This window comes from Micropterus salmoides, unplaced genomic scaffold (assembly GCF_014851395.1).
Source record: "Micropterus salmoides isolate LMB-PRFRI ecotype aquatic unplaced genomic scaffold, ASM1485139v1 Ms_hic_scaffold_19, whole genome shotgun sequence".
NCBI classification, from domain to species: Eukaryota; Metazoa; Chordata; class Actinopteri; order Centrarchiformes; family Centrarchidae; genus Micropterus; species Micropterus salmoides.
In genome coordinates, this window is record NW_024041039.1 from 6,870,606 (window position 1) to 6,890,673 (window position 20,068).

Consider the following 20,068-nt stretch of genomic DNA (forward strand, 5'->3'; position numbering starts at 1 on the left):
AATTAACAATATTTGCATTTTCATAGATTCTGGATTTTTTGATGAGGTAGAAGGAGTAGATGGACTTTTTTGTAGAAAAACACTATTAATAGACTAGCAGATAATTTTATATGCCGATCTTTTTTTATCTATAAGTGAGTAAAGTGTTTGTTTAGAAGATGTTAGCCCACTAGCCATGCTAGCTTACGTAGTTTAGGTTTAAAATCCTGCGCTCATCCCATCTGCTTTTCAGCCCTTCACGAAGTACATTTTGGTAGAAAATGTTAGTCAACTGTTAGCCAAGCTATGAGGCATTACAACTATAGACCCTCCAAATCATGTCATTTTGAAGAAGATTTTTGTAATACTGATATTTAATACTGACAGTATTTTTCATGCTTGGCTGTTGAACTACTCTCAACACAAGTAGAACGACATAACAAACTCACTTAGAAAAGACATTTGTCACAAACAAGATTAAAGTGGTTGTAAAATGATAGCTCGTGGCTAGCAGTGCTAGCTTTTCTCGGAAGGTCTGACATTGGCTCCCTAGTCTATTGGTATGGAGGATCACAGATATCCCTGCAACGTGTACCTCTCTTTCGGTCTTTCTTGTCCTCACTTTGCCCTCCTGTAACATCTGTCTCTTTCCCTCATCTCTTTATCTTCTTATCTATCTTTTGTTCTGTTTGCATCTCCCTCTCTTTCTTTCTCTCCTCTTCTCCTCCCTGACGTCAATGATAAATTGGATGGTTTTTGATTATTACATGGCTGTCAGGCTTACTGCTATTAATTGAATTGAATCTCAGTCCATCTCCTTCACTTCTCTGTCCCTTCCCTGCCTCTGCCTCTCTCACTCTCGCTCCTCTTTTCATCTCACTCTCATTTTCCTTCTTGTTTGTCATGTTCTTTGTTTTTTTTATTCCCTTGGTCCTTCTTTGCCCCTGTTTCTCTTGCTTGCATTATTTCCTATCTCTGTTTCATTCTCTCTCTTCATAGCTGCTCCTTCTTGCTCTCGCTTCCTGTCTCTCTCCTTTCTTTTATTTTTTTCCTCTCCGTGTCCCCCGTTTTTTTCCTTGTCCTCCCGCTTTCTTCGCTCTCTTCCACCCCACGTGCCTCTGCTGGCTTCTTTTCATCCTTTCTTCCCCTCTTACTCTTTATCTCTCTGCTTTCCCTCTCTTATTTATCTGTCTCTCTTGCCCCCCTCCCCCTTCTCCCTTCCTGGGTCTCTCTCCCCTTCAGCACTGTGATACTGTTGTCATGGTGACGCCCATCATTTTCTGGCATGAATGGAGGATACTTTATTGATGAGACGGCATGGCAGAGAGAGAAAGAGAGAAAGGGACCGTGATGGAGAGAAAGACAAAGACGGACGGAAAGAAAGGGAGAAACCACTGGCAGAGAAAATCAGAATGATATGGAAATGATTGTCCCCGCTGCTTACGAGACAAAACAATTCCACCCTGTAATTTGCTCAGTAATGATGAGTCGAAGAGGACGTTGCAAATCAAAGCACGCTGAATTTTCTTGAGGGGTTTGGGATAGTCGGGGCTGCTGAAGAATATCCCCCAAAACACTATTATTCATCACTCTCAGCGTGAGAAGTTGGAAGGGAGATTCCTTTTATTAGGAAGCAACAAGCTAGTTTCAGCAGTGCCCCTAGTTGCCCATGTTTAATGATTTCTACTGTGCAAACATGGCAGCATAATGAAATGTGTGTTTTTTTTTGTTTTTTTTTGCAAACATGAGCGTTGGTGTTTTCTGGGGTGGATGAACATCATTATTAGCTTGTCGTGGCGTGGTGTTTGCACACATTGCAGATTGGCATCGCGTCTAAAGCAGAAGGCGAGCTTGTTAGACACTTGTGATGTAGACATCATATTGAGAGGCTTGGCACAGCAGATATGGCTCTAGACTTCTATTGAACATTTTAGGCATTTGGCTGACACCATTAGGCTAGATAAAGAAATCAGAGCCAGGTTTTATTTTTATATAAATAAATATCAGATTTAAACATTAGTGAACCTATAAATGTGGTATGAACATAAAGTTTTACATTTTAGGAAATTTACAGCTACATCATACTTTACCAGCTACAGTGGAGGGATGACATGCATTGCTGGTGCTATTAAGGGCCACACACAAAAGGAGTTCAACACGGTGTAGCAGAAACATACGACTGTGAGGATCGAACTGGATTTGAGGTTGATCTCTGCTAACTTGTGTTTGACTTCTGACTTTTCTGCCACAGTCCACCTGCTGTCAGAGACGATCCAGGGGGTGACAGCTACTGCCACTGGGATCCAGTACCAGCAGTCCTGGCTCTGCATCCTGTAAGCCATTATGTGTGTGTGTGTGTATGTGTGAAGTCTTGAGTTGAAACAATTGATCAATTGTTCAAGGAGCTGATCAACAAAAAAAATTATATTTTTTTTAATTGATTATTTGTAATTAATTTATCAAGCAAAAATACCAAAATGCATTTGTTGTAGCTTTACTGATTGATAATGGAAATATTTGTTAGTTGCAGCCCTATAGTACACATACTGTATTTTGCAGAGCTAACACAATATACAATAAAAGCGAGGCAACAAAACAAAATGCACTAAATGAGAAAGCATTAATCAAATCCAAGGAAAGTTAATCCCGGACTACACATGTAACGCCTGCGCCACGTTATGGCTGCGTCGCGGCTACCAGGGCTGATCGTGGCTATTGTAGTCGGTGCTTGTGCTCACACCAGAAACATTGCAGGTAAAAAGCTGTGCAAAGGATGCAACAAAACAAGGTTGCAGAGAGCTGTTCCCAGTAGCAGAAGTACAAAAAGGACGAATTAACAAGAAGTCAATAATGTGGTGCAGGCAAAACTCTTCCAGTGTCACACCGGGCAAAATATGGAACAAAACCATGGCCCAGGCAGATGTTTCATGTGTGAGTCCCGGGTAAGTTAAGGCTTCTTCAGTTCAAGCCTCTTGGATAAGCTGTGAAACATTTTCAAGTATATTCAACCAAGTCCAGTTGCCCTTGATTTAACCTTCCTTGGATAACTAGGACCTGGATGACTGATAATCTTCACAAGCATATTAATCAAATCATAAGTATTAATGAAAAGCATCATCACTACAACCTGTAAAACTAAAATAATATATTGTTACTGTCCTGTGAAAACCATGAATCTCCAGCGTCAACTTCTCAGTCAACTTTGTTTTGTTAGCTATGGCTCGATTCATTCCCGAACCTTAACCATGTGTTTTATTATTATTATAACAAATTAAGTTGTCATTTTAACCCAAACCACAATGTTTCTGTTAGTCTGGCCAACTCGGTTTTGTGCTGAAACCTAGCTAACCCTTATCCAAAGCACAGTCACATCACAAACAGATTAAATTCTTCAACAGTGATTTAAAACAGTTTTGGAAGGTTTAGATAAGTGATTTTGTCCTGCAAATAGGGGCATCAGCTTCAATGTGTCATTTAATGTACTTTTTTGTCCTATTTGGAGGAACTATTGATATTAATAAGTTAATTGTTAATAATAAAGAATGTATGCCTCTTTGTTCTGTTCTGGAAGAACTGAAGAAGTCCTTTGGATGAGGGGCGAAACGTCTTCCAGTATCTTCAACCAAGTCCTGTTGCCCTTGATTTTAACCTTCGTTGGATAACTATGACCTGGATGACTGAGAATCTTCATAGACATATGCCTCTTTGCATTCATAGATATGAGTGTTTAAGCGTGTGTATATTTGTGTACATTTGAATATTGTCTACCTGTTGCTTCAGAGACAGAGGTTAATCTATGGAAATGAAAGGTGCTTCCAGTGAGGTGACGCATTGACATTTATAAAACCTCCTCTTTCTCCCTTTCTGCTCTAGCTGCAACGTGAAGCATCTCCAGAGACGTCACGTGTGCATCTCCCGCCTCGAGAGGCCACAAAACTGGGGGGAGAACTGCTGCGAGGTCCGCTATGTCATCCTGATACTGGCCCCACTCAAAATGGTAACTGCCGCCTCCAGAGGGAGGAAATGATACGTGGGATTTATCTGACTTTGTCTGGTGGATTACTGAGGCATTTGTTGACCCACTTGTTTGTTACATTTGTTCATATTTCATTCATTAGTTCATCTTCTCTTTTATTTTTTATTTCTTTCATCTATATCTTGCTTGTAACTGACTGTTAAGTTGCTACTACCCTCATCATTTATCATATCATTCAGTTATTCACTGATAATGTGCTGTGGAGAGATTTTTCCACTGCCAGCCATTTTGTTTTTTTATCACTTATCTATGCTTAAAGTCATGTAAGGAGTTTTAGCTGCATGTGTATGGATTAGGAAAATCCAACTCCCCATATGATCAATGTAAGCATCCTGCTGCTATAGCACAAGCAATTGATCATTTGGATTACCTCCTGCTCTGCATTCAGCTACTGTTTTTACAGGAAATATAAATTCAATTCAACAGATAAAACATTTCTAAATGTGTCTGCTCTTACAGATTCAGTTACACTCAACTACCTGTCATGAGTCCAATTAAGTTTGACTTTCTTAAAACCACGCTCAGTTCAGGATGAAAGCATATAATGAATAAAGATCACCATTTTATGCTTTGGAATATTTTACCTCTGTATGCCCAGATCAGTTTAAACAGATTTTCACCAGGATTTTATGTTCCCATGCTTCCAAAACACATTGTGTTTCTTGCTGCAAGAAAATGGTAAAAACACATTTCTGTGCTCATGCTGCATTTTGTATTATTTTTAAAATGAAAACCAAACCACCTCTGACTTAATTTTTCCATAAAATGGAAGAGGGTGGCAGGATATGTACTGATCCAACACATTTCTCAGTTTTTACTCGGAGTTTTGATTTTCATTTTTAAGGTAAATAACTACCAATTTGTATTGCATTTTATATTTTATTTAACTAAAATATCAAAAATGTTAGTGATGCTGTATGCTGCCAAATGTCTGTTGAACTGAATACAATCCAAGGGCCTCTCATATCTTGCGTGGGCACAAGTGTCCTGTAGGCTGACCCTTTCAGGTCACTGCTATGTGCAGGCTTGCTGTTTTCTTCAGCTTGCTGTAGCCGACAGTGCCACATATGCTGTAATACCCTTCCCTCCCATCAAAACATGAACTCTTTGTACTTCCCATCAAACCACTCAACCCTCCTGTCCTCCACTGCTTCATCCTGAGCTTTCAACACACATCTGCACGCACACGCATACATGCACAGATCCATATAACTCTGATTGTTTCCCCATTCTAATCCTCAGTTCCCTTTTTGCTGAAAAAACTTTTAGCATTGTATCCCCAAAAAACACAAAATCACACCATGTTCACCAACCCACAACCATTAAACTGCGGAACCAGTGGGGGGTTTGAATGACCCTGGCAATCAGCGATGCTTCAGCTAACAGCATCATGCTTTGTGTGTGTTTGTTTGTTTGTTTGTTTGCTTGCTTGTTTGGTTTCTACCTTTTTTTTTTTGTCATGATCTCTCCATTTTGTTTTTGTTTCTGCCCTGCTTGCCTTTCTTCCAGGCAGCCATCACAACCACTAATGGCATTCTCAGAGACATTAATCTAAGCACCAAGTAAACATAAAGTACTCTTATGTCTCAATTATCCTTGATGGTGACTGCTTCTGCTAGAAAAAAAATCTTTGAAGGGGCATGATGATAATGATAATAGAAATTCCTTTGGTTGGCAAATGTATGTAATCTAGCATGTGTAAGGGTGGACCATTTCCATCACCCACCGTTTAGAGAGCTTTACAACATTTGTGGCTTTTTTTCCCCCTTTTCTTTACCCAGCGTGAATGTGCTGAACAGACATGACCTTTCTTCAAAAATGCTCTGTTTCTCATTCACTCCGTTAAACACATACCTGAAAGCACCTATCAACACATTTATGTACTGTTGCCCTCAAAGAAACTACTTTAGCTCTTTTCCTAGACGAGCTGCCCTCAGTCTTTGATGTTCTTGGCACATAGTTACTCACTTTCTACATCCACATTTTCCCAGTCAGCCTGGTAAATCAAACTAGTGACCTTCAAACCTTTAATAAATCCCACAATGAAAGTCTATCTTTTGAATATGAAACACTTCATCCACATAGGCTTGAAAGGTGGATCAGAAATGTGTTTAGCTTCCTCCTTTTATGGACGATGGCAGCTGTAGTAAACTTCACATCAGTTACAATGGATTTCAATGGAAAGCCAGGGTCACAGGAAAACATATGAAGACCGCCTCGTAGCATAATTCACTTATGACATTAATGCATAAATTCACTATGTGCCAAACACATATTTTCAACACGTCATACGCTACTGCAATCGCCTTCTCAGAACTCTGAAACGTCAAGTATTGACAATTGTTTAGAACATACAGGTGAACGGCAGAGGTGGTTTATGCTGTGCAAATAGTTTGAGTTTTTATGGATGCTGTGACACCTTTTAACCTTGCCACTGGCGTTTTACAGCGATTGGATGGATTGCCATGACATTTTGTACAGACATTCATGGTCCCAAGAGGACAAATCCTACCTACGTTTCCTCTTGAGCCATCAGCAGGTCACTTTTCTTTACCTGTCCAGTAAAACATAAACAAGATAGATTGGCGCAGAATTATTAGTGCCAACATGAAGCTGACATTTGTGGTTTATCTCTATTCGATGGATTGCCATGACATTTAGAACACACATTTTTTTGTAGTCACATTGACGATCCCCTGGCTTTTTATCTAGCACCATCATCAGGTCAACATTTGTCCACATCAGCAAGTTAGCACTAACCAAAAAAGCACACGTCTCACAGAGCTGCAAGGATGGCTATAAACTAGTCTTGTTTTTTGGTGCGACTCTAGGTCCAAATGCAAGCTGAATGTAGCTGCCGTCCTCTGCGACTCAAGCTCAAATTGTCCAGAGCACAGAGTAAGATTTTTGATGGCTTATCCTTTTTATAAGGCTGAAACCTGTATTCTGACTGAAGTTAGGGTATCCTTTGCCTTCACTCAGAAACAGAGCCTTCAGACTAATCAACATCCATTCTCTCAGCTCTGTCAGCTCTACTTGAAATTCAGTTACCACTGTGAAAAAGCTTAAAGGCTTTAGATATTCTGTTTGCTGCAGCTGCTGCTGTGCGCTCTGAACTCGGCTATGTTGGTATCATCACCACCTGGCTAACGAGGCTTCCCTGGCACCACACTGTCTCAGAGACTGCCAGGACATTATTACCATCACTCTGTGACTTGTGACAGAATTATTTGTAACAGATGTGGGATTATTGACAAAGCCCCCCAAAACGCCCGCTCCAAATCTGCTACCTACATTACTACATGAAGTAGTAATTTTTAAATGTATCGGCCCTTAATATCAAGACCAGATTTATATCCCTAGTATTGGATTGCCAGCAAAACATGAGGTGTTAGTGCATTTTGTAAAAGATGTTTTGCAAATGAGACATTTTAGTTGTGATTTATTTTTATATCGCAACATGATGATAACACATTTTCTTGGAATTTAATTGAGAGGCAATTTATACATAAATTGACCAGATAAGAAAATCTTCTTTTGGCTAATCCAGTGAATTAAATACCTGACTAATCAAGCTATTTTATCAGTTATTAAAAATGTTTTAACCTCGATCAAACTTTGACAGCGGACAGATATGGTCTCATGGTATATATTACAGTATATTGTGATGTCACCCAACCCTACTAAAACAAAATTAATCTAAAAAACATTTTGAAATTACATGCTAAATTAAAGCAGCAACATTTCTATATTATCAAGCGATGAAATGATGTATAATGTGAAAGTTGAGGTTAATTGTAGTAACAAAACCACAGATGCAATCACTTGATGCAGAATCTTTCAGCATATTGCTTTGGTTTTCTGGCCCGCAACTTCACTGTTTTAAGTTATCTCTCTCCCCTATCTTCGTCACCATTTCCCACCACAGTTGGCAGCTTTTTTTTTCTCTGAGAAAGCTCTGAAAACACTTGCCCAGGGCCAAATAAAGCAGAGTTAGCGGTTAGCTGGTCAAGAAAGTAGGACATTTAGCAGTTAAACAGCAAGAGATATCACTAATTAGTTGGTGACACAGACACTACTCAAAATAAATGCTAATGTTATAATTTTAATAACAATAATAATAGCTTTATTTGTAAAGCCCCTTTCTATGCAGGTAACAAAGTGCATTGCAACAATCAATACAAAACATATAGAGTGCTCAAAATAAAATATAAGATAAAAATAGGCATCACACAGTGGTTTACAACTATGATTTTGATCAATACAACGATCAATAACACAATGAAAGTTTCTTTTTTTTGTATATATATAAAAATGTGTCTTAAGAAGTGACATACAACAGGAAATAGACTCTGCAAGCCTGATCTCTGGTTGATTGTTCTCTTATGCTCACTAATGTTGCTCTGTGTGCTGTAATAAGGAACTGTTATAAGTGCACCATATCCTTTAGGTGATAATATGTCACTATCGTGTTTACGGCTTGTTTCCACTGGTTTAACAATGGTTAAACAAAACAAACCATTGATTAATTCATTATTTTAATGCACAACCACTTCCACATGCTCTTCCACAGAAAAGCACCAAGACAGCAATGGAGCTGGGCAGGACGTTCGCCACCCTCTTTTCTGACATCTCCTTCAGGCAGAAGCTGCTAGAGACGAAGACGCAAGAGGAGTTTAAAGAGGCGTTGGTTTTCCAGAGGCACCAGCTGACGGCAACCAACCAGCAGCCCACCGCTCTGGGGAAGGAGGAGACCGACCCCCGCAGTCACAAACCCCTGAAGGTGGGCAGCAGCATTAATGTGTGTGTGTGTGTATGTATGTGTGAGCAGCATTCCACTGTTTACCACCTTTCAGTGTTAGGCAATTTGGCATATTTCCATAAATCTTGAAGCATCATGTATTCATGTGATGGCATTATGAGTCATTCACAGTGCCCTGAGATGAGGCCTGTGACTGGTTAGCACTCACTAATTTTCCTCTACATGTTAGGTATTTCCCGAATGCTTCTCATCCCATCTTCCCTCACCTTTCACTTACTTTTTATCATCTCATTTCTTTATAGGGCTCTCCAGAGAAATGAAACTATGCACATTCATTTACACATTTCAACCCTTTTTTTTTGTATTCTCTTCCATTTCCTTCTCCGGTTTTAACCCCCCACCACCTCCTCCTCCTCCCCTCCTGCTCGCTCGGCTGGCTTGACTCTTCCATCTTTTCTCTCCCCCTAATCAATCAGCATCACTCCTGCCAGGCCTCCTCAGTGGGTAAATGACCTTACATCTCTCACAGTCCTGTCAGAGCACCCCACCCCTTAGCTACACGTGCATGTTCACACACACACACTTTAACACATACACCTCCAGAGGGGCTATGCTCAATGCCACGGACCAACATCTCCTCCTAATGTTGCGCTTGACAGGCCAGGGCTCCCAGACATTTCCCCTTGTGTTTTTTTTTTTTAGTGGAGGATTTTGTTAGGTGTTTATCCCAGGGCTTGAAAGGCTCAGTGCCACTCAGTGAAAGAGCGATATATGGAGAAAGACAGATGGTGAGAAAGGGGGAAAGAAAGATAGTAGAGAGAGCAGGTGAAATCCAAAGGAAACAGAAAAATTTGAAATGAGAGAGAAAAGAACAGAAAAACAGAGACCACCCGCTTTTTCCACATCCGAAGTTGACATTGGACCACCCGCAATAACACACCACTTCCCTATAGTTTAAAAAACGAGGCCAAGTCATTGTTTTTATGTTTTTCCTTCCTGTTGCCTCACTCTATCGACCGTTCAGAACGAATGGCAAACAGGTGGACAGTAATTCCTCTCTGAGACTTTTGTTTATCGAACCTGAGCCAAAAGCTGGTGATCAGGCCCACACACACACACACAGAGTACACACACGGGCTCCCTTGTAATAATAAATGATTCCATGATGTATAGGGATTTAATGGATGAACAGTCCTTGTTGAACAAGCGTGTGTGGCTTCATAAAACTAGCCAGCCCGCTCATAGAAAAAAGAAATGTTGATGCTGTTGTTTGTTTTCAGGTTGTTTATGTTGAGGTAAATTGCTTTGTTCTGCCAAAACCGTCAAAACTCTCTTAGATGACAAATGAGGCAGGAATGATTTTCCCAAGGGCTTTTCTTACCGCCCCCCCATCACCCATTCCATTTAATAATGTAATGCTATGTTCAACAAGAAAATGAAACATTGGGTAATTGGATAATTTACTTAATAAGCTCAGTCAGGACTGCACATTTACTCCATTTCTTCTGTAACCTGAAAGCTCATCTTTTTAAGAAGCACTTCATGTCTCCTTTTGAATCACGTGGCTCTCTTCTACCGTCCTCCTCTTGACTTCTCTAAAAATACACTAAATCTTCTATCCTTCGTTGTTGCTGTCATCTCTCTGTCATTCTTGATCATTCTGTGGACACAGGCATCTTTATTAAATGTACATCTAAATGTAGTGCTGCTGATCTGCTTACTCTGTTTTGGATTACGCAATTTAAGCTTTTCTAGGACTGTCTCGTTAAATTTGATGATTCAAATCAGCTTTTCAGAGAGCCCCCTGTGGAATAACCAGTGTCTTAGCTGAATCATCCAATGGGCAATTTCTAATCTAAATGTGTCATTGTCCACAGCAGAGAGCAGGATGAAACAACATTTCTGAGTTGGATACAGCCTTAGGCTTTCGTGCTGTTGCATTTTTTTTTTTTGGAGGTCACCATGGATAAGACAAGCTAAATTAGATGCCTAAGAGCAAAATGTAAACTTTAAAAAAGCATTGAACATCAAAAACTGTGTAAATAGTTTTTGTTAAGAGGAACCTTGCACTCCTGGAAACTCATTCATGTTTAGGTGATTGCAGCTTCTTGCAAAAGAGGCAGCTGTGCAGTCACCTTCAAACTAGTTCTTCAAATACCAACCTGTGCCACCTATAGGCAAGGAAAGTAATATTAGCAGCAGCAGTATTGATCCCAGGGGGGAATTCAAAGCTACCCAGCAGTATATAAATTAACTAAAATTTGGTTTGCCATTACTAGCGACATTAGTGATATTATATGATGATGTTTCTGAAATGGGCCATTCTGCACAATAAGTACTTTTAATTTTGGTAACTGAAGTTTATTTCTAATACTTTTAAACACAGGACCTTCATTAGTAACAGTTTATTTGGAGATGTTGCTATTGCTACTCTTACCTATGTAAAATATCTACTTCCTCCACTTTAAATATTTCAGGTTGTCTCTTTTAACATTGGCCTCCTTACTGTCCAGCCATCACAGTCCAAATGAGAGTTGATAAAAATGTTGATAAACTCATGAGTCTCCTTTAGTAATTCTCATGCGCTCAGAGCAATAAGCTTAACGAACAGCAGTGAAAGGTGAGTTCAGTGTTTATTGGACATTTGTTGCTCTGGGATTTGCCTCTGAGGTTGCATACAGGCCACCTGCAGAGTTTACACAAGGCTGAAAAAATACCCAGCATTTTTTTGGGTTAAAAAATTATTGTTTAACATAAATGTTGTCCCAAAAATATGCTATTATTAATCAGTAAAAAATAAACTTGTAGATACGGTACGGAAAACTAAACGCTTTTGAAGATTTTGTAAACAAATCTATGCTTTGTTTTTCTTTCTAAACAACAACAAATATGTAAATAATTTAAATAACATTCAAGTTTACCATTCAAATATTACATTTATAGCTCTTTTATTGTTTTCTTTTGGTCTCTGCATCTAAACCATTTCCCCCCCCCCCAGCAAATAAAATCTGGAAAAGACCAACCTTCTTCCATCTTCAGTCATGTATGATCATCAGAGTGAAATCTGTACTTTTTCCAGTATTCAGCAGAATATACTCCAGTCAACACAATCCTTACATTTATCAGGTTTAAACCATAAAATACAGAATGATAAACAAACACACAAACAGAATCTATAGAAAGAAAAAAATGTTTTAGCTGCAGGTGGTCAAGCGTTAAATTTGCAGCAACTATTACTTTCCTTGCCTGTAGATGGCGAACAGTGGCACATCTGCAAGCTGCTTGATGAAAATCTAACCTTTTCCTATTCTGTCCACAGTGTAAAGATTTCTTCAAAGCCGGCTGGGGGATTTATGAGGACTTGTGCCGCAGGCTGCCTTTCTACCCCTCTGACTTCACAGATGGTAGGCTGGACCTCGACTTGTAAAGAAAGTGAATCATCTTCCTTATTATGACACACCGGGGTGCCTCTGGCAGCTCCTTATTTGTCTGTCACCTTTTGCCTCAGATACATCTGTGCTGCATCTGTGTCACATCTAAGGCTATCTCCTGCTAAAATGACTGTCTGTCTCAGATGTCTCACTGCTCCCATATGTTCCCGTATGTCCAATATTATTGTAATTTCCCTAGTCATCAGACAAGGACATTGCCATTGCAATCGCAACAGACTTGTGGTTTTATTGACTCATCAGATCATTCTCTTTATCAACAAACGTGTGAAAAGATTTCTGTCCCCAGTGAAACAAATGTCCGCATGCTGCTTGACCTTTTAGAATTTGGTATTTTTCAAAAGAGGGGAAAATAAATCTTTCTGAATGTCTTTTAGTTGCTGTAACTGCCAGGGATGCTTGTGAATGTTAGAAAATCATTTTAGTTCTTTAAAAAAGATTGGAACTACTTAGTTAAACCAGATACACTGACTCAATTTACCTTGATTTTTTTTTTTTAAGACTGTGTAATGAAGTGCAGTACATTTAAAGAGAACAGAGTTTTATTGCTGGATTCTTCTTCTCAGCAGCTCTCTTTCAGTCCTTTCTCATTTCATAATACCCAAACACATGCATTTGGGCTGTAACAAAATCAAGATATTTCTGTCTTGTGAGTGTCATCAGATAATGATCATCTGATGAAGGTCACAGGACCAAAATCATTGTGATCACATTAGAGCCCAATTAAAGTGTTTTATTCCAAAATGAGTTATCCATCATTTGGATAAAAGCGATAACTGCTCTTACAAAATGATGGATGGCACAAAACCGAAACAAATTACTCATATTTCAAAAAGGGCAGTAGGTAGTTTAAGCCCTTGTAGAATAGTTTTACTGTACATAACGGATGTTTCATATTGTAGAGGCACTGAATGATGAGCTCTGTTAATGTTTTTGTCGTTTTGAAATTAAAGTGTTAAGCCTCCTCCGCTCCATTATGAGGTGAATATGACTCATGTGTTTGTGTTTATCTCCCCTCAGGTATAGTTGGCAGTAATAAAACCCTGCTGAAGTACATGACCACAGCCATCTTCCTTTACATTGCCATCCTCCTCCCTGCCATCGCTTTCGGCTCCCTCAATGACGAGAGCACACGTGGTGAGATAGGTATGATCACGTACTTGAATGTAGACACGTGAGCACTTTTCTCTGAGGCTGTACATTTCCTGTTTATCTCCACAGACATGTCCTCACATTAAGAGACCTGTTATTTTAACAGAGATTCAAAGAGCACCAGTGTACTTGGCTGCATACATATTGCTGTAGAGGGGATAAACTACTAATCCCATACCACGTTATACGTAATTTAATTAATTAATTATCTTCCTTCGAAAGTACTCTACAAGGAATTCAAGGATATGACATTATTTATCAAGAACAAAGTTGAAATTAGACATGTGGTTTTCTCATGAGCAGATCTACTGTAAATGTTTCATAGTTTGATTACTCATGTTGAGTATGTCTTTTATTTTTGCCACCTTGCTGACAGACACACAGCTCTGATATATAATGTTTGTAATTTGGGTATATGTTAGCAAATAATTGCCTACCTACACTTCCTACAGACACAGAACAACATTAGGATTTATTCAGAGTTTTGATCTTAAGTCCAAAATCTGGTTTGGTCTTCATCAACTTCTATAGACAGAAATTCAGCCCCTAGTACCACTTTTTTCAACAGCTAGTCACTAACCATGTCTGTCATACACAGTACTGTGCAGTGGGTTTATGTGGGCTTGATTTTGAAAAATGGCTACTTGCTGCTGGGAAAATGTGGTTAATGAGAGTGCCGAAAAGCTTGAAAAAGTTTATTTAACAGCACTTTTCAAAACACAATGTAGAAAATGCTTTACAGGAAGAAGAAAGGAGAAAGATGGCATGAGAGACAGAGGAGGCAATGGAACAAGGAGAAATCAGTTTATAATCCACAAAATGTTTTAAAACACAAAAAGGTTTTACAATGCTTTTACAGATGTGCACTGATGAAGCTTTTTTAAAACTGTTGAAATGATGTTCCAGAGTCGAGGGGCAACAGCAGCAAAAGCGTAATCACTTTCAGTTTTCAGCCTTGACCTTGGAACAGGCAGGAGAAAACCCTGCTCTGAAGACCCTAGCTCTTCCCAACTGACTAAACTGCATAAAACCAAATGAAAGTATCTCTGGTCTAAGCTCGACTCGAACCGGCCAAGTCCTTACGAACTATAAAACTATTAAGTAAACTAAAACTATAAAGAGCTCCATAGAGCTTCAGATTTTGGTGATAAATTCGTTTTTGGTCAGTTTGGCTGATTGCTTTCACAGTACACGTGTCATTTATTACAATATTGATAAAAGAAAAATCATTTTAACAGTCTATCTTTGAAATGTTAATTGGAAATTTACTTCTTTTCAGCTCTATGGAAGAACCTAGCAGACATTCATGCACACTAATTAGTACACATCAGTACTTCCCCCTGAGTTTTCTCTGTGTGTCCTCTCTGTCCAGATGTTCGGAAGACCATCATCGGCCAAAGCATCGGTGGGGTCGTCTACTCGTTGTTCGCCGGCTCTCCTCTAGTCATCCCTCTAACCACAGCTCCCCTTGCCATCTTCATCAGTGGTAGGCTTCCCCTCTTTCATTCAGCTCAGCCAAAATACACTTCACACTATACATCTTTTCACATTTTTTGCCGACGGCCGATGTGTAAAGGAGGCTGGGGGTGGGTGGAGTGCTAAGAAGATTACGTCAAAAATCAAGAGGAGGAGGCACCCAACCGTATAGAAGAGCAGCTAGAAACTCTTGCATCCTCATCTGCTCTCTTTTTTACAGCAAACACCACAGTTGGAGTAATTTAGCTGTTTGTTCACACATATGCCCCAAATGAGTGTTCCTGGTGCAGTCAAGCAAAAAGCACATATTTCCAAAAAACGTACGTTTTTCAGGAATGAAGAAAATAACTTTATTTTTCTCACTGATGTTACGTAATGGTTGGTTTCGGGGGAAACTCGCTAATCGCATACACGAACATGTAAACTTTATATTCAGTTCAGAGAGACAACAGCACATAAACTGTTGGATGGTTTTTACCCAACAGCAGTGTTTTGTTGGTTGGAATTTAAACAATCTTGACGGCTAGAAGCTGCAGAATGGGGCAGTGATGAGGAAAATCAGCGACCCCAATGCCAAGATGTAGTTTTAATACCAAAGCTGTTTGTTGGATTTGTGGTGTGCTGATCTTTGAAGTAAATGGGTTAGGATTGTGCTAAGCACATACTCATGGGGATAATTACGCTACATTTACAGCAGCCTGTCTGAGCAGAACAATGGCTTGTTTGTAAAGTTGTAACTCATCTGCGCACAAATCTGCTCAAGATTACAAACCCATTACAATTCTTTTGTCTCCTTTATGTTTGAATGAAATGCAATAGTTTTCCCCCTTTCTTTGTGTGTCTGTATGTGTGTAAAATCAATGTCTGCCTTAGCTGAAATCTTTAATAAAGTTCTTCCTCAGTTTTTCACTAACAGCAGGAGCAAAAGTAGTTTTTTACTTATTGTTAGTATCTGATTTACAGAATACAAAAAGATGATCGATACTGTTTCTTATTAACCTTATTTGTTTTTTATTTTATTGATTATATCAACATTGATCAGTCTCCTTCTGTTTATTTGTTTGTCATATACAATTTCTCAGGCACAGCTTATTGAATTCTGATGAAACTAAGGCAATTCTTCCTCGTTTCTTTATAGAACCAAGGTGACATCTTTACTGCTGCGTCATTGGTATTAGCAAAAGGTGCAAAGAATCCTTTAATCAACCGGAGTGAAACACAAAGTGTGCTGAGGTTGAGCACATTGGTAAAAAGGACGAGTAATGTGTCAGATGCATTATGATCTGTGTTCACATTTCTGTGTGTGTTTGTGTACACGTGCAACCTTGCAGTGATCCGAGGAATTTGCGACGACTACAAACTGGACTTCCCAGCTTTCTACGCCTGCATCGGTTTATGGAACTGCCTCTTCCTCATTCTGGGAGGGATCTTCAATGTCAGCCTCCTCATGAAGCTCTTCAAAAGGTATTTTTCATACATTCACACTTTTAAATGTAACTCACTTTAATTGTTTTCATTTCGGTGAAGTCCAATTTATTGAAGCAATTCTTACATTTTCTTTATCTGTTGGTGTGCTTCCTTCTGTGTCAAACAGAAATATGTTCTAAATTGGGTGGTCACGCCAGTGACTGCACCAAAATCACTGGCATTCTACAGACACATCTGTCTCTCTTGTACAACAAACAGTTTTTAAAGAAAGTCCATTCTGTGTGACAGCTCCCCTCCCTGATCCCACACATCCAGAGTTTTAGATCTTTTCTTCTGATTCCCTTTTTAGCCCAAACCAAGATATATTAAGGACTTTCTGCCCTGTCTCAACTAAAATGTTAAAGAAAAATGTTACAGGAGCAAATAGTAAAGATTATATTTTTTAATCTTTATTGAATTTATATTTCTACTCATAATTTGATGGGGGGGGGGTCTACTGTATTTTTTTCTGGTTTCTATTACTTTGTGTTTTTGTTTCACTGCTTTACAATCAATTCTGGGAAAATAAAAGTGATAATTATTATAATTTCACACTATTTTTCACCCAGTTGTTTGGTGGTTTTATATTTTGTTTCAGTACAAACGCTGCATGACCAGGTTACATTGGGTGCTCAGACCCTGGTCTATCTGCCTGCAAATCTAGTTTTAGAGTCTTAAAAATAATAAAAATGAAAAATTAATGTTATGCTTGAATCAATAATAACTTGTACTTTCAATTTTGTTTACTTTCTTTTTTCTGTAAATATCAATTATTTGCTAAGATTATTTTTCTTTTCATCAATACTATAAGTAAAAACAATAGTATGGATAAAGTATGAATAATTTTTCTATTAAGATTAATATTTATTTTTATTTCAGTTCATATCCACAGTTTTGTAACACCATATTCATCATCATGCACTATACTACTGCAACCCCGATTGTCACTTCTGTAATGCTTCTGTGTTTTTCTAGGTCGACAGAGGAGGTCATTGCCCTGTTCATTTCCATTGCATTCGTGGTAGATGCAGTGAAAGGCACAGTCAAAAGTAAGTTCCTGACACACATGGCAGATGTCTTTGTCATTGTTCATACAGCTTGTTTACATCACTGTTTTCACAGCCTCACATTGCTTTTACTGTGGCTTCTTCCTGCCACATTACTGGCATTTTGGCTATGTAAATCAAGAGCTTGTAGACCGCTCTCACTAATCAGAACCAATGCTCACACCAGCATCATACCTGCTGTCAGATCCACCACCAGTCCTGTCTTTGCCAAGTGTCAGCCTCCAACTCATATCTGATTTTTAAACAGCCAATTACACTGAGACTCCAAATCCAGAAAAGAATGAAAAGTAACACTGTATTATAGGGGACTTTTTAGATTATAATTTAAGTGTGCAGCTCTCTAATTAGTATGGCTGTCCTCAACTGAAGAATCATTTGTTCACTGGTTGTCATAAGATCTCTTCATTTTGTCCATTTAATTAAAATCTGTCAAATTGTTTTTTCAAGTACTATTGTCCTTCTGCAGATGAATGCAGACATTCGGAAGGATATTTGCTTATGCTTGTTAAAGAACAAACCATATTTTTTAATATTATAACAGATATTATTTTTCAGTGATCATGAACAACTTTATAGTTAATTCCCTGAAAGTAGATCAACAACTGTATAACAAAATGATTCTCAGACAACCAAGACCCAAACGATTAATTAGTTAACACATCTAATAAGAGCTGTCCTTATTAAAATCCATTTCAGGTCAAATCCCTAATAAGTTAGCATTTCGCCTGACCAACAGTGAGAAACAGAGCCTCCTAGATAGTTTAGTGGTGGACAGACAGAAAATAAACATTTGTTCCTTTGTTACTCTGGTGGGTCAGTAGACTGAGAGGCTGAGAGAGATACTGTGTACTAAATTAATCAATCTAGATTTTGAGCCAAGCCTGCAGCCATATTACACCACCCCTGCCTTTACTACACCTCATCTTAGTTTATCATAAATATTTTACACAATTTAATTTCCAAAAAATGAGATGACGATAGGCGAATGTAATACATTTTGAATGCAATGTTGTCGTGTTTTGGAGATTGCCAGTGCAGTAGTTCAATTTTCAGAAACCATTTGTAAAATACGCTCCGAGCTCATATTCCATTACCATAACATTAACCCATGCTATTTTGTTGACACTTTTTCATCCAAAATATTTTTGCAGTAACATAAATGAATAAATTTTGGGTGTGTATCCAGACTCCCGTACAGCTTTGCTTGCCGCATAACTTTCTCCTGGTTTGATGAATAGGCCTGGCAAGGGAGCAGCATGCAGGTTGTGTCAAACACTGTCCAATGAAAGTGATGATAGACATTATTTCTACTTGTGTGGCACTCTTAAAGATAAGGTTTCGTCATTCTTATTTAAAAAAGTTGTAAAAGCACTGCTCTACAGATGCTACATGATGCTCACTAAAGGGGAAACACACATTGGCACTGTTTGGTTGTTTATACTGTAGATCTGATATGTCAGGACTGATTTCAATAGACCGAGCCTAGTACAGTCTGGTACAGCTGGTGTTGCCAGCGCAGAGATAAAATCATTGAGTTTCTTTTGTTTAAGGATTCAAATCTTTTGACCTTTGATACAGTTGCTGCCCGACATTCTCATTAAGACAGGCTGAGTTTTATCTCCTTCAGCTCTCCCTGTAGAGTTTACAGTCCTTACAGTCTCTTCATCCAACATTTTACTTAAATTTAGTATTTTTCCTGTGCTGATTACATCATAAAAACGCAAAGAGGGCCGTTTGTTAGTGTCTGTTATACAGTCACATACAAGCTTTCTTTCAGGATCTCAGAGTTAACCAAACAACAAAGCCATAATTATAGTCTAACTATGTGTTTTCCTCTGTATTTACGCACTTGTTCAGTATATGTTTCTTCCTCTCTTTTAAGACTAAACAACACTGAGAGTCTATAGCCATGCTAGCGGCTCTAGACTGTACTCTGGCACAGTGGTGTGTTCAGCTAAATGTTAGCATTCACACAATGATGATGCTAATGTTTGGCAGGTATAATGTATACCATGTTCACCATGTCAGTATACTAACACTTATAATTAGCCCTAAATAAAACAGAAAAGTAGTTTTGCAGGTATTTGGTATCAAACCATGTATTGTGAGTATGGCACAACATGTTAGTACATGTTAATTACTCTAGGCGTTTCACAGAAAACCACAACTGTCAACCTGTAGGTAGCGCTAAAGGAAAAGTCAGGGTATTGGATTTAGCCTCCATGCATCGTGCATGACTGTATAAAATGTCATTGCGCTTAGTCTAATATTTATTGACATATTGCAGCCTGAACCAAAGTGGTGGACGAGTCAACTGTCATTGCCATCACTAGAACCAACGTGGCTAAAAATCAGCGTTTTGCTGGATGTAGTCGTTTTGTGTGGGGTTTTTAGTTTTGTTTTCAGGCTCAGCTTAACTTAAAACTGTGGATGTAATTTCAGTCTTTCACGGGCACTACGGTGCCCCAACTCTGGCTAACAGTAGTGTAGAGGACCCTCGGGGTGGAGACCTGCTCGGGGGAAACAGGAGTGAGGTGGCGGCTGGGTTGGCACTGAATGCCCTCCCTGAATCCTTCATCCAGTGCACTCGAGAGAGGCCTGTCCTCTGCCTCCTGCTGATGCTCGGGACGTTATGGATGGGCTACACCCTCTACCAGTTCAAAAGGAGGTACGTTCAGCA

The 20,068-nt window shown here is 39.0% G+C and overlaps 1 protein-coding gene across 4 annotated transcripts in view; it reads left to right on the forward strand.

Moving 5' to 3' along the window:
- Window positions 1–20,068, forward strand: part of slc4a11 (solute carrier family 4 member 11) — a 106,690-nt gene that overhangs the window by 74,541 nt on the left and 12,081 nt on the right. For all 4 annotated transcript variants that reach the window (XM_038728773.1, XM_038728775.1, XM_038728774.1 and 1 more), the window contains exons 6-14: window positions 2,231–2,312; window positions 3,853–3,976; window positions 8,589–8,798; window positions 12,097–12,181; window positions 13,247–13,372; window positions 14,751–14,864; window positions 16,186–16,318; window positions 17,297–17,370; window positions 19,831–20,056. In XM_038728773.1, coding sequence (XP_038584701.1) covers window positions 2,231–2,312; window positions 3,853–3,976; window positions 8,589–8,798; window positions 12,097–12,181; window positions 13,247–13,372; window positions 14,751–14,864; window positions 16,186–16,318; window positions 17,297–17,370; window positions 19,831–20,056 — 1,174 coding nt within the window. The remainder of the gene's footprint in view (window positions 1–2,230; window positions 2,313–3,852; window positions 3,977–8,588; window positions 8,799–12,096; window positions 12,182–13,246; window positions 13,373–14,750; window positions 14,865–16,185; window positions 16,319–17,296; window positions 17,371–19,830; window positions 20,057–20,068) is intronic.